Source organism: Carassius auratus, chromosome 17, assembly GCF_003368295.1.
Source record: "Carassius auratus strain Wakin chromosome 17, ASM336829v1, whole genome shotgun sequence".
In the NCBI taxonomy this organism is placed as follows: domain Eukaryota; kingdom Metazoa; phylum Chordata; class Actinopteri; order Cypriniformes; family Cyprinidae; genus Carassius; species Carassius auratus.
This window is the reverse complement of record NC_039259.1, coordinates 8251789-8264397: the sequence shown is the minus strand read 5'-3', so window position 1 is coordinate 8264397 and position 12609 is coordinate 8251789. Positions and strand designations below refer to the sequence as shown.

The 12609-nt window shown below is 37.6% G+C and overlaps 1 protein-coding gene across 8 annotated transcripts in view; it reads left to right on the top strand.

Moving 5' to 3' along the window:
• LOC113117135 (latent-transforming growth factor beta-binding protein 1-like) overlaps positions 1-12609 on the top strand; it is a 75072-nt gene that overhangs the window by 61848 nt on the left and 615 nt on the right. For 7 of the 8 annotated variants that reach the window (XM_026285572.1, XM_026285566.1, XM_026285570.1 and 4 more), the window contains 9 exons: positions 1878-2018; positions 4715-4876; positions 5709-5801; positions 6584-6712; positions 8371-8508; positions 10550-10717; positions 10914-11084; positions 11169-11318; positions 12003-12609. The exon at positions 12003-12609 is cut by the window's right edge. In XM_026285572.1, the coding sequence (XP_026141357.1) occupies positions 1878-2018; positions 4715-4876; positions 5709-5801; positions 6584-6712; positions 8371-8508; positions 10550-10717; positions 10914-11084; positions 11169-11318; positions 12003-12175 (1325 nt within the window). In that variant the 3' untranslated portion in view covers positions 12176-12609. The remainder of the gene's footprint in view (positions 1-1877; positions 2019-4714; positions 4877-5708; positions 5802-6583; positions 6713-8370; positions 8509-10549; positions 10718-10913; positions 11085-11168; positions 11319-12002) is intronic. The other variant, XM_026285567.1, reaches the window with a different exon arrangement.

Sequence of the window (12609 nt, the reverse complement as noted above, 5' to 3'; positions counted from 1 at the left end):
TTTTTCTTTTTTTTCAAAGAAATTTTAAGAAAAGGTACGTTTCATCAGGGAAAGATAAGATTGAAGCACTTCAAAGATTCAAAGTTCGTGAACCTTAGGTACATGAAACTGATTCATTTCAAGGAGAAGGAAAGGATTGCCGTTTAGTAAGTGTGTCACGTGTTGATTCTGTAGCTGCTCTGACAAGATTGAGTGAAGGATTTGTCAGACTGATTTAAAATGGTAATCTCTGTGTTTGTGAGTTTTCTTAGGGAATCATTTGTAGATCCAGTTCATAAGAACGCTTTGATTGTAACTCAAAAATGCACTCACTGTATGTTTTTCTTCTGAGAAAATCACAGTTAAAGTATAATTTCTTTTGTCGTGACGCTGTATATTAAGCAACAGTGCAGAAAGCACCCAAACTCTTTTGTGTGTAGAAAATGATCCAGTCAAACCCTACTCTAATCTGGAGTGCATGGAAAAATGCTAGTATATATCAGTACAGCAATACATCAGATCGTATCTGTCTTTTAAATTGTTTATCTGGCACTGACGTCCATTTCCAACTTTTTATCATTCCCTAGTGGTGCAGCACCCACGCTGCTGCTGACTTCAGACGACCGTTTAACACTCCCAGGCTCATTGACGAGCTGGCCCACCATCACTGAGCGGGTCTGGAGTGTGTACGTGTGTGCGTTTGGCGGGATGGCTCCATTAGAGCATTCAGAGTCTATTGCACATAAAGGCTCTCCACACAAGTTGATTTATTGCATCCTTTTGTATGTGGTTCTCTGAGATGATTGATAAAAGCAAGGGAATGAGAGTCACAGATGTGTGGAGCATTGAGAAGAAAAGAGAAAGAACAGAGTAGACAGGAGGAGAAAGCCTTGTTGCAGGAAGTAGACACTTGCATTACAGTGCTACTTTGGTCATCATAAATTCAAGCTGTCAGAGGCAATCGGCAGAAAAATGGGGCTGTTTTATTTACTGAAGTCAGCTGTGTACATTGTTTGTCATTGCTTTATGAGGTTCCCAAAAGCCACAGTTTTGATAAGGAAAATGAATGAAAACTGTGCAGAAGGCTCTGAGCCAATCAGAAATGATCAACTATGACTAGATAATGACCAGTGTTTCACAAACTTTAGAGTTGACTTAAGTTTGTGGTTGTAGAACGTCTGGTCAGAAATCTGGTGAAACGGCGTCTTGTGTACTTTTTGTATTTGCTATTTTTGTATAATTATCGTTAATTGTAGAATTATCGTTGTTATTAAGTATCATACTTGTAGTCCATAGAACTTTTGTGCTATATTTTTCGAATCTTTAAAAAACATCATATAATGCGAGCAACAGATCAAAAGTTATTCACTGATCCTCCACTCCAGTGAGCTGTTATCTCAAGATCCACTTGCGACCAGATTGAGTGAGTGAAATGAATTTTTCAACTGAAATTCTTTTTAATGAACCGGTCGAAATGGAGTGAACTATTCCTTTTAAACTTGAAGCCTGTTAATGGTATTCAGCAATATTGAACTGACTGTAACACTATTAGATGAGGACTGAACTGACTTCATTTTCTACGGGGCTGCTTTACCATTAAACTGAACTACTTTCATAAAATGATGAACTGAATCAACACTGAACTGACCTCCCTAAATAATGACACTTGTTTTTTAGATCTGCTTTACGTCAGAATTCATATCTGCATCATTGAATTCTATTCTCCTGTTTATCCCTGCAAAGCTGCTTTGAAACAATCTGTATTGTATAAAGCGCAATATAAATAAAGGTGACTTGACTTTGTAGAAAAGCAAATGATCTCATCCAGCACAAAACAGACTCCTGCAGATCAGATTGTATCTTCGGTTCAATGATAAAACACATTTTCTTGCCTGCAGATGTGAACGAGTGTGAGCTGCTCGGGAATGTGTGTGGTGAGGCCACCTGTGAGAATCGTGAAGGCACCTTCCTGTGTTTGTGTCCCGATGAGATGCAAGAATTTGATTCGAACTCGGCCAAATGCTTCTCTACACCACCAGGTAAAGTTGTACACTGTAAAAAATTTCTTGTTGTTTTTACAAAAACTTTTTGGCAGCTGTGGTTGCCAGAATAATTTTGTAAAAATACAGAAAACTGTAAACACATTTACGTCAAAAACTGTTAATTTTACAATATAAAGCTGTAATTTACAAACAAGAAAATGTGAATATAAACCAGTAAATTCAACAACACACAAAATTAAATCTGTTTTGTACCTTGAAAATACTGACAACCACCATAATAATAAAGATGGTACTGTATAAGAGAAAGCCACATGAAGTATCAAAGCTCATCACAAGTAGCTTCACCACAAGCAGAAGTATATATTAACATATAGAAGGTGCACATTTATGGAAACACAAAACACCATCATGGTAACACACGTGATACTTAAATAATGCAAAAAACTTTCATTAAGCAACAGAAGATGTAACATAAAGCTCAAATGTACATAACTGATAACAGGAACTATTTAAAAACATGATTATTTAAACAAAATACTTTCAAACGTGGAGTGTCACGCAGGGAATTCTGGGAATATCAGTTTACAGTTTTAGACTGTAAATTATACATTGATTTGTTCTTTTTTTACTTCTAAAAGCTGTATAATTAACAGAATTTTACTGTAAATTTACATTAAATGCTTTGTTAGATCTTTTACAGTTTTTCCCTGTATATAGTACGGGAACTTACTGTTAACCTATTATCAGTTTTTTTCCGTAGCGTTTTTACAAAATTTTACAGTTAAAATTACACTTATTTTTTACAGTGTAGTCTACTGTAAACCACCACCACAATGTGATCAACTAATTCATTGTCCTACAGAAATCCCACAAACAGTGACCTTAACCCAAACCTACAAGACCTACAGGTGGCCATAGATTGCCTTTTATCTGGACAGATGACCCCTGTCCTCCTCCTACTAAACATCTTATCTTCACTGTATACCTGAAACGATTCTGAAGCTCACGTTTTAATCTCAGTGTTAGAGATCCTCTAGTGCAACAGGACATTAACTTCATATCATCAGGGGCCAGCTCTGAGTCGATCAGAAGGAGGCAAGGCATGATGAATGGGGTTCTAAATGATCTGGCAGGAGAGAAATGAGATTCAGTCTGAGGATAACAGAGGGACCAAAGCACTATGGGGCCCAAAGCACGTAAGAGCCAAAAAGAAGCTCCCACGCTAAGATAAAAAAAGACCAGTACAGAGAGATATACAAGACGACCCATCAGAATGAGATCACTGCTTTTGAAAGTCTAGACAACTCTTAAAGATTTCCTGATTGGATTTGTGATCGTTTCTTTTATTGTTTGTCCACTTTAGACATTCTACTATCTATAAGTCAACCAACTCTCCTTAAAGTATTTGTGGACTGTTAGATGACATGTACTTATTATTACTTTAGTCAGTAGAATGTGTGTTGGAGCGCCATCAACAAAGTTTTAGCAGTCTACTAATACTTGCAAAGTTACTTACAGTTAGTCTGAAGTGGGGTATCAAAATAAACAGTAACTTATTGTTATTACTCTTTTCATAACACAACTAGTTATTAGCATGCATATTTTTAATACATTCTGCATGTCCCTGTTCTACAGCCATAATCTTAACCAATACTTAAACGTAACAGCTACCTTACTAACTATCAATAAGCACAAATTACTGGGGCAAAAGTTGTAGTTAATGGTTTGTTAACAGTGAGAATTGGACCTTAAAATAAAGTGTGACCCTGTTTCACTATAAAATTATTCTGTCTGTTCTTAGCATTTATTTGCATATGGTTAATGTTGTTTTAGCAACATAATTACTAAATGAATTATGCCAATCAGGAAGTAACAATGAAATACAACCAAAAATTTGCACCAAGTGCAATTTACATACTCGATTCAGAGTCTTGTAGTTTGCAAAACTAGTTTTTTATAAATTAGGTGATCTGGGACAGGTTTTGTTTACAACTAAAGATCAGGTGTGGTTGATAAAATAGCTTAAGGTTTAAGGGTTGGCACTGGCTAGATTGGAATCAATTTGTTCCTCTAGTGGTGAGGAACATGAAGGTCAATGTTGATTGTTTGTGTGTGTGTGAGAGAGAGAGAGAGAGAGAGAGAGAGAGTGAGTGAGTGGCTACACACCAGCTGTGCCTGGAAGATCAAGTAACAGGAAGCTTTTTTTTTTTTAGATCTTAGCCAAGTGTTTTATTTAAGGACTTTTGTCCAAATCCCCCCACCTAATCCTCCTCCCCTCATAAAACCACACTGTCTCCTGAGTTGAAACAATTTTTTTTTAACAAGAAGTACCCTGGTATGTCTTACCAGAGCTGTAAATCATGCTTTTTACATATAAGGAGGACACTGATAGAACACCATAAATCTATAATCACAATATATTGGAATATGAATTATGTCGAAACAATAAAAAGGATTACTCAGTGACTAAAAAAGCCAAGGATGAACTGCAAAACTTCCCCCAGTTTCTGCTGTGTACCTGACCTTTGTTCTTTAGGTGTTCTTCATTTGTGGATTACTGTATTGCACTGAAATATTGCAGTTGAAATCATTGATAGATTTTTTTTCCCCCTCCCCTTTATTTTTCTGTTCTTTGTGACAAATCATGCTTGAAAATTTTATCTGAATATTTTAAAAGGACAACACATCCGTTCTGAGTTATCTGTGTTGTGTTGTTGTCTTGTTCCCCACAGTCACACCAGTGGAGAGGAAAGAGTGTTATTTCAACTTAAATGATGAGAACCTGTGTGATAATGTGCTGGCCAGCAGTGTGACTAAAGAGGAGTGCTGCTGTACGCTAGGAGCCGGCTGGGGGGACAACTGTGAGGTCCATCCCTGCCCCATACAAGGAACAGGTGCTCAGTTACATCACGCACAATGACAAATCTAAGAAGTGCAGTACTAAGAACTGCAAGAACCTGAGGATAGTGAATGAATCATTCTTTTGAGAGGATTCTTTGCAGTGAATTTGTTGACTTGGCTCATTTTAGGTAAACTATTATTTTTAACATTTTCCCTGTTTTAAAACTTCATAAAATATGATGGTGGTGAACTTAAAAAGATAAAAAGTCAAGGCCAAATTTACACCTCCAAGTAGGAGCTATTTAGGCATCATGCATCAAGTCAGTGAGTTAATAAAAAATAAAAAATAAAGTAAAAAAAAAAAAAAATGTAAAAATCTCAGCGTAGGAAAAAGTAATAAGAAAAAGTTTTAAAGCCATTGTCATTTAAGACTGTAATGATTACTACAACATTTTGTACTTCAATCTTCCTACAAATTGGTTGAAGAGGACGTGTCCTGGGAAGTTTTGTGCATTAGTGCTTATAAATCTGTCTGTGCTCATTTCTTAATTTCAGACAGGTATATCAGATAGGACTGAAAATTGCTGTAAGTTTAAATGCAAAACAATATCAATCTTTCTGCAGATGATGCCTGCTGAAAGGTGTTCAATACATGTAAAAGCTTGTCTGTCCTATGATGACCTAAATGACTGAGATACTTCAGACAAGCCAATTGTAAATCATGTCTGGAGCTCATATAAATGTGAAACAATCACACTCATCTCTGTTTTGCTTTACCAGCTTATAACTAAAAATCAATCTTCAACTTATATCCAAAAATCATCATTCTTTAAGTAAATACAGCAGACGGTTTCCTTTATGAACTGCTGACACTCTCCTTTGCAGATCAGTTCTCCCAGATGTGTCCGGCAGGCCAGGGTTACATTCCTCCTGGAGATCCCATGATTCCTACAACCAGCTTAGCAGAAAGCTTCAAAGGTATCTATGTGTCTATGGATTTTTAAAGGGGTAGTACACCCAAAAATAAGCAATCTGTCATTAGTTACTATATCACACTATTTCAAAAACCTGTATGACTAACTGACTCTGTAGAACACTAAAGAAAGTTTTTGTACATACAATGAAATCCAGTGGGGTCCATAACAACACCGGACCCCAATGACTTTCATTAGATGGACAAAAAATAACATTGTTTTCCTTTTTGGATGAACTGTCCCTTCAATGTCTGTTTGTTTACGTGTGCTTATCTGGTTTTACGTTTAAGCTCTGATGTGTCTTGCATTTTTACCCCTATTTTATGCACATATTTTTGACTTTGTAATGTGTAGAAGCAGCCGCAGACATTGCTTAGCATCTGACCTACATATGCTGAAACACACACACTCAGCAGCCTGCTCCCCAGTGTGGGGAAACCTCAGTCGCAGGGCCAGTCTAATGCTCTGATTTAATTTATGAATGCAGCGAGAGTGTGGTTTGGCTGGTGGCAGCACGAGTGAATGCGTTGTGGTCGGGATGTGTGTCTGTGTCAGAGTACGCTTGAATGGAATGCTTATGGATGGTAAGGATATTTCCTCCCTGTCAGTCTCCAGTCAAATGACATTTCTGCATGTAGCAGATCCCTAAATAAGAACACTAACCAGAGCAACACGTCCAGATGCATGCTGATCTGTAGGTGTGGTCCAAGGTTTCAGGTTTATACTGACCCGTCTGTTTGTTTAATGATGAAATAATGCAAATGTGTTTATGTATGTGATTTGCAGATGCAGATGAATGCAAGCTTTTTGAAAATGAGATCTGCAAAGATGGCTTTTGCCTCAATACCCACGGTGGGTATGAGTGTTACTGCAAGGCCGGACTCTACTATGACGAGAACAAACTGCAGTGTGTTGGTAAGGGCCAAAATCACAATCTGCATGTAATCTCCGAACAACTGTGGATTACCCTGTCTCATCTGTCTTTTGAGTTGTAGACGATTACCTCATGTTGTTCCAAAGTCTTCTGCAGAGCACAAAAGAAGATATTTTAACAAAAACAAATCAAATCCGACCTATTGAAAACGGTTATTGTTATGGAAAATAATGGTTAGTTCATTGTAAAAAAAAAAAAAAAAAAAATGATAGATTGGTAATATGTATTCCAAAGAATTCATTTGGAGAATTTCAAAAGCGATTTCCTCAGCATTTTGAAAATGCTCAGCATCCGTTTCCAGATATTCAAATAGTTGTATCTCGGCCAAATATTTTCAGATCCTAATAAACCATACATCAATGGAAAGCTTATTTATCAATTTCAAAAAATGACACTTAAGACTGGTTTTGTGGTCCAGGGTTACACACACACACACACATATATATATATATATATATTTATTGCTACCTATTTGAACAAGGTGTTTAAACACAAAAAAACTAATATGCTGTAATACACAAAAAGTAATGAAAACATTGTTTTTCATTTTTTTCAAAACAGTATGTGCGTGTCATCACTCCTTTCTCGGATATACACAGATTAAAGCAGCTTGTTGCAGTTTAATGAAATATTTTAAGACAGTGTTCAGAAATATAAAAAGTTACATGAAAGTGTTTTATTTTAGTCTAAGTATTCTTAGAAAGGTTTGTTGTTCATAACATCCTGCTGTAGCTGTTTATTGCCTGTGATGTTTGGCCTTGAATTGTCTCTGTGTTCTTTAGTTGGTTTGGAATGACAGACTTGTGTGTGTTTTTGCGTGGGTGCATGCGAGTTTACATGCTGAAAAGATGTGTGTATGGGTGTAAGTGTTGGCCCAGTTTGGCTCACCGTAACGGCAACACATTTAAATTGGATTTAAATTTAAAGTTTAAACCTGCTGCAGCTGCCGGCTTGTGGCTTGCGGCCACATTATGCATGCAGCATGATAGCAGGTTATATGTATGTGTAAGCTTGGGTCAAAGGGCTACATCTTGCGACCGGTCAGGGCGGCACAATCATTATGATCCAGGCCACAGCTCTATGGTGCACCGCAGGCTGTCTGGCTGCCTAAACACACATGCACACACTCACACAAACCACAGACCCACGGCAATGGATTCTTGCCCGGCCGCACTGCCTTAAAGCTGCCACACCCCTGACTGCTTTACACACACATATTCAGTGTAGCCACAGACATTTGACTTCCTACACCCACACTGATATACACAAATGTGAGCAACCACTCACTCTTCACACACACAAATATGTCTCTCTCTCGTCTCTACATGTGTCAGTCTTTTTGACACCAGGTCTGTGGTTGCAGGTTCTGGAGGAGGCCGCAAACTTTACATACTCACTGTGGGCTCCTCTGGTTTTATGCAAAAAAAAACACTTAAGAACAAACAATAAGAAACGGAGCAATTCCAAGAGGGGTCCGTGCACCGTGGTGCTTGGGCCATAAAAATTGTTATATGGCAGATTGCTGTCGTGCTGAATGCTGTTGAAACTGTTGTTCTTTTTGCATCTCTGTTGTACACATTGGACTTGCTCATGGTCTCTGTTAATTTTCTGTTTCTCTCTCCGTCTCTGGACTCTGCAGACACTGATGAATGTGAAGATGAATCAAACTGTATAGAAGGTAAATGTATGAACACATATGGGTCATATCTGTGTTTCTGCACTCCGCCCCTGGTTCTTGCACCGGACAGCACTCGCTGCATTTTACCCCACTTGGCAGGTAAAGTCTTACATCAGCTGTAACAAAGTACAATGCACCTGAATCCCTACATCACACTGTACAATCCCTATTCTCTAAAGTCCTTCACTCCAAAAACCCTCAGCTTAAAGCCTCTAAAATCACACTTTAAAACTCACACCCTAAACTGGTCTAAATCAGTGTTTCCCAATCCTGGAGGTTTCCAGAACTGCACATCTTCTATCACATCTCCTCCTTATTCATCTTCTAAGATCATTAGCAAAGTTCTCCATGACCTGAATACAGTGTGTCAGATTAGTGAGACACCTCAAATCTGCATTGTTGGAGTTCCACAAGGAGCTGGATTGAGACACAATGCTCTAAATCCTTTCATCTAAACCCTAAATTCTCTCAAACCTATATTCTCTACGCGGAAACCCAACATTTTACATTTGATACACTACAGACTATTATTATTATTAATTATTTGTTCTTATCTGACTTGCTCGTCTTGAGCTCAAAGCTATTCTAAATAGTGTCATACTGCCATCTAGAGGATGGTCAGAATAGGACACATTAATTTTTTCATATAGATTTTTCACATACATGGCATTGTTTTTTTATTCTAAGGTTGAATGGAATGTCTGTAAACTTAACTGAAAATTAAATGGTAGTTTTCTGCAACGACATGGGTTTTCTGCACTTTTTTTTTTTTTTTTTTTTTTTTAAGCTTTTCATAAACAGGAAAACATTAATAATCACAATGTTCAATATGTGTCAGAAACAAAATCTCCCCCCACCCTCATTCGTAGATGTTATAAGTACAAGTCATACAGATTGTACTCCAAAAAAAAACTAAATGAGTATGTGATTGACTTTGTAAATACATGAATATATAAACATAAAAATAAAAAACAAAAATTAATATATAAAATTACTTTGATAATTTATACAAATAATATATATCTGAAAGTGACGTGACATTCAGCCAAGTATGGTGACCAATACTCAGAATTTGTGCTCTGCATTTAACCTATCCAAAGTACGCACACACACAGAGCAGTAAACACACACACACACTGTGAGCACACACCCGGAGCAGTGGGCAGCCATTTATGCTGCGGCGCCCGGGGAGCAGTTGGGGGTTCGATGCCTTGCTCAAGGGCACCTAAATCATGGTATTGAAGGTGGAGATATCTACATATCTACATATGTCATACCTGTATATACTCTTATATTTAAAGAAAACTGTATATACCTACATAATTATACATACAGTATTTGTGCATTACATACATTTACACACCACATATACCCATGCAAACACATTTATACTTATACACCTGTATGTGTCCACGCGCACTTGCATACTCATACCATATGCATTCCTATTTGTAACAACACACATACATCTATGCACATGCGCATCAATGAAAAAAAAAAGTTAACAGTGGGTAAAAAGAATATATGAATGGAAGAAGATTGCAAATGACACTTAACTACTATCTCTAAGGATGATACTTTTTTTTGATAAGTATTTATTTCCTATACTAGAAGTATCCCCAAAAATGCCCACTTTTGGTGCCAAGTCAATTTTATATGCTTCTGAGAGGAATTCAAATATATGCTGCCAGCAAGGCCAGATTTGATGATATGACCAGAAAGCATGAGATACCTTCTGCGATTTTACATGTGTTACATGTAGAGGATACATTCGGGTAAATCCTATGTAGTTTGGTCCTTGAATAATGAAGTCTGCGGATAATTTTAAATTGGATCACAGCATGTCTAGCATTAACAGAACAATCATGAATTTTATTAAGACAACCTTCCCATGAATCACTAGACAAGTTTCGAGAGTTTGATGTATTGATATATTTTCAAAGCCTGTGAAATGTTTCCTTGTAAAATCTCTCATTTGTAAATACCAGAAAAAATCTGTAGATAAAAGATCATACAGTATTTTAAGTTGTGTAAATGAACCAAATGTAGTGTTTTCTGCAGATTTTAAGCATATTTCAGTACTCAAGTTTCATTTGGTTGACACTTATAAATGCTATTTACTGTGTTTGTGTATTTACAGGACAAAGAGAACCTGATGTGTACCCAGGTATTTGCTGGGAGACTGTGACGGAAAGGATGACCTGCACAAAGCCCATTCCCAATCTACAGACCACGTTCACAGAATGCTGCTGTCTACACGGAGATGCCTGGGGCATAGATTGTGCTCTCTGCCCACTAAAAAATACAGGTATAAAAACACAACTTCACACCAAAACACAGAGCATAAAAATCTGGAGCAGCTTTGTTTTTTGGAGCTCATTTGTAAAACTGATACCTCAAGATGTGTGCTCTTTCTTAATATTATTTCAGACACAAAGAACCTGCAAACACAAAAAAAACAAAGCAAGCAAATCAAAACAAAACTCTTTTTTACTCTCATCCAGAGGCCTATGCCACTATGTGTAATATCCGTCATTTTGGTGGACCCCGTCAGCCGTATGGTCAGGATGCTTTAGTCGCTGGCCCAGTCACTGAATACGGCCCTGAATATGACTCTCAACCTCTGAACCCCGACGGCACGCTGCCCCTCTTTGAGGATTATGAAGGACCTAGACGTGAGTACAAATATACAGTTGAAATGATTATTGATAGCCATTATTTACTCATATTCATGTTTTCTCAACCTCTCTCTCTCTCAGATCCATATGATGCGTTTGAAGGACTGCGAGCTGAGGAATGCGGCGTGCTGAACGGATGTGAGAATGGACGGTGTGTGCGCGTGCAGGAGGGATACACCTGTGACTGCTTCGATGGGTACACACTCGACATGTCCCGCATGGCCTGCGTGGGTGAGCAACAGCAGAGTGTCACATGATGAGGGGATCAGCATGTGGGTGGGATTAGCTCAGGGTGACATTTCGGTTTGTTTCAACTCTAAAGATTGTTTTTATTGATATTTTATTTACATATTTTATTAATATGAGATTGGATTTACTTTGTGTTATCAGAGCTTAAACCTCTGAAGGTTGGAAGTGATTCAAAACCTTGTCTGTAATGTAACTTTCAAATTCTCCTTACTAGCGAATGGGTGTGTTTTTCTTACATTGTCACGGATCGTGATCATCATGACTAATCTCCTGAAATGAGGCATGACTGAGCTGATGATATACGCCCAGACACCGAGTGGCTATTAGGGTTGGGAACGAGTAGAGGTTCTTATTCAGAACCAGTACACATTTTTCTTTCGTAATAATGGAATGACATTTGGTTGCATTAATGGTTCTCCAACAGGTGAATGTTTTTTTTTTTTTTTTGTGAATCAAAAACATGCAACCAGTGTAGTTTGATTCCCAAATGAATGACTCTTATACATTTATTATTTAGTGAAACAAAAACTGCGAGGCTTAGATCGGTGTACTGTCCTTTCTAACTGGTTTATATAACAATCTGTAGTTAAGGCTGAAGCTGTGTCCTATACAAGACATGAGTAATTAACTCTCTACTTCTCTGACAACTTTTGTTTTGTGTTCCAGATATAAATGAATGCTCAGAGCTGAACACAAAGATGTCTCTTTGCAAGAACGGCAAGTGCATCAACACACAAGGCTCATTTAAGTGTGTGTGTCTGCCAGGATTTGTCCACTCTGCCCAGCACAACTACTGTGTGTCCCAAAGACAGAATGCAACCAGTACGAGCACGGAGTGACCAACAGGGGGCGCAAGATACACTAAAAACACTCTTATTTAATCAAGGCCCATATATTCTGCACTGTATAAAACAAACACCCAAAAATTGACCCTAGAAAAAAAGTCCTACTTGAGATGAAGAGTTTAATGTGCTATCTTATGGTGTCTATGAGAGAACTGTATAAAATATTTGTTTTATTGGTCTATGTAAGTTTATTATTTTTTACTGTATTAGGAAGTAGAAAGGTGTGAACATAGCAGAGGTGATATTTCAGCAAATTGACAAACCCTATGACCTTAAGCTGGGGGACTGCTTTATTTTAACCCAGTCAGAGACACCGAGCGTGTGGATATTTTACTAATGCAAAAGCCAGACTCTCTCTTTCCAGTTTTCTTTTTGATTTTTTTTAGTGTCTTCTCCCTTCTTTCTGTTTTGAATTCATTTATTGGCTG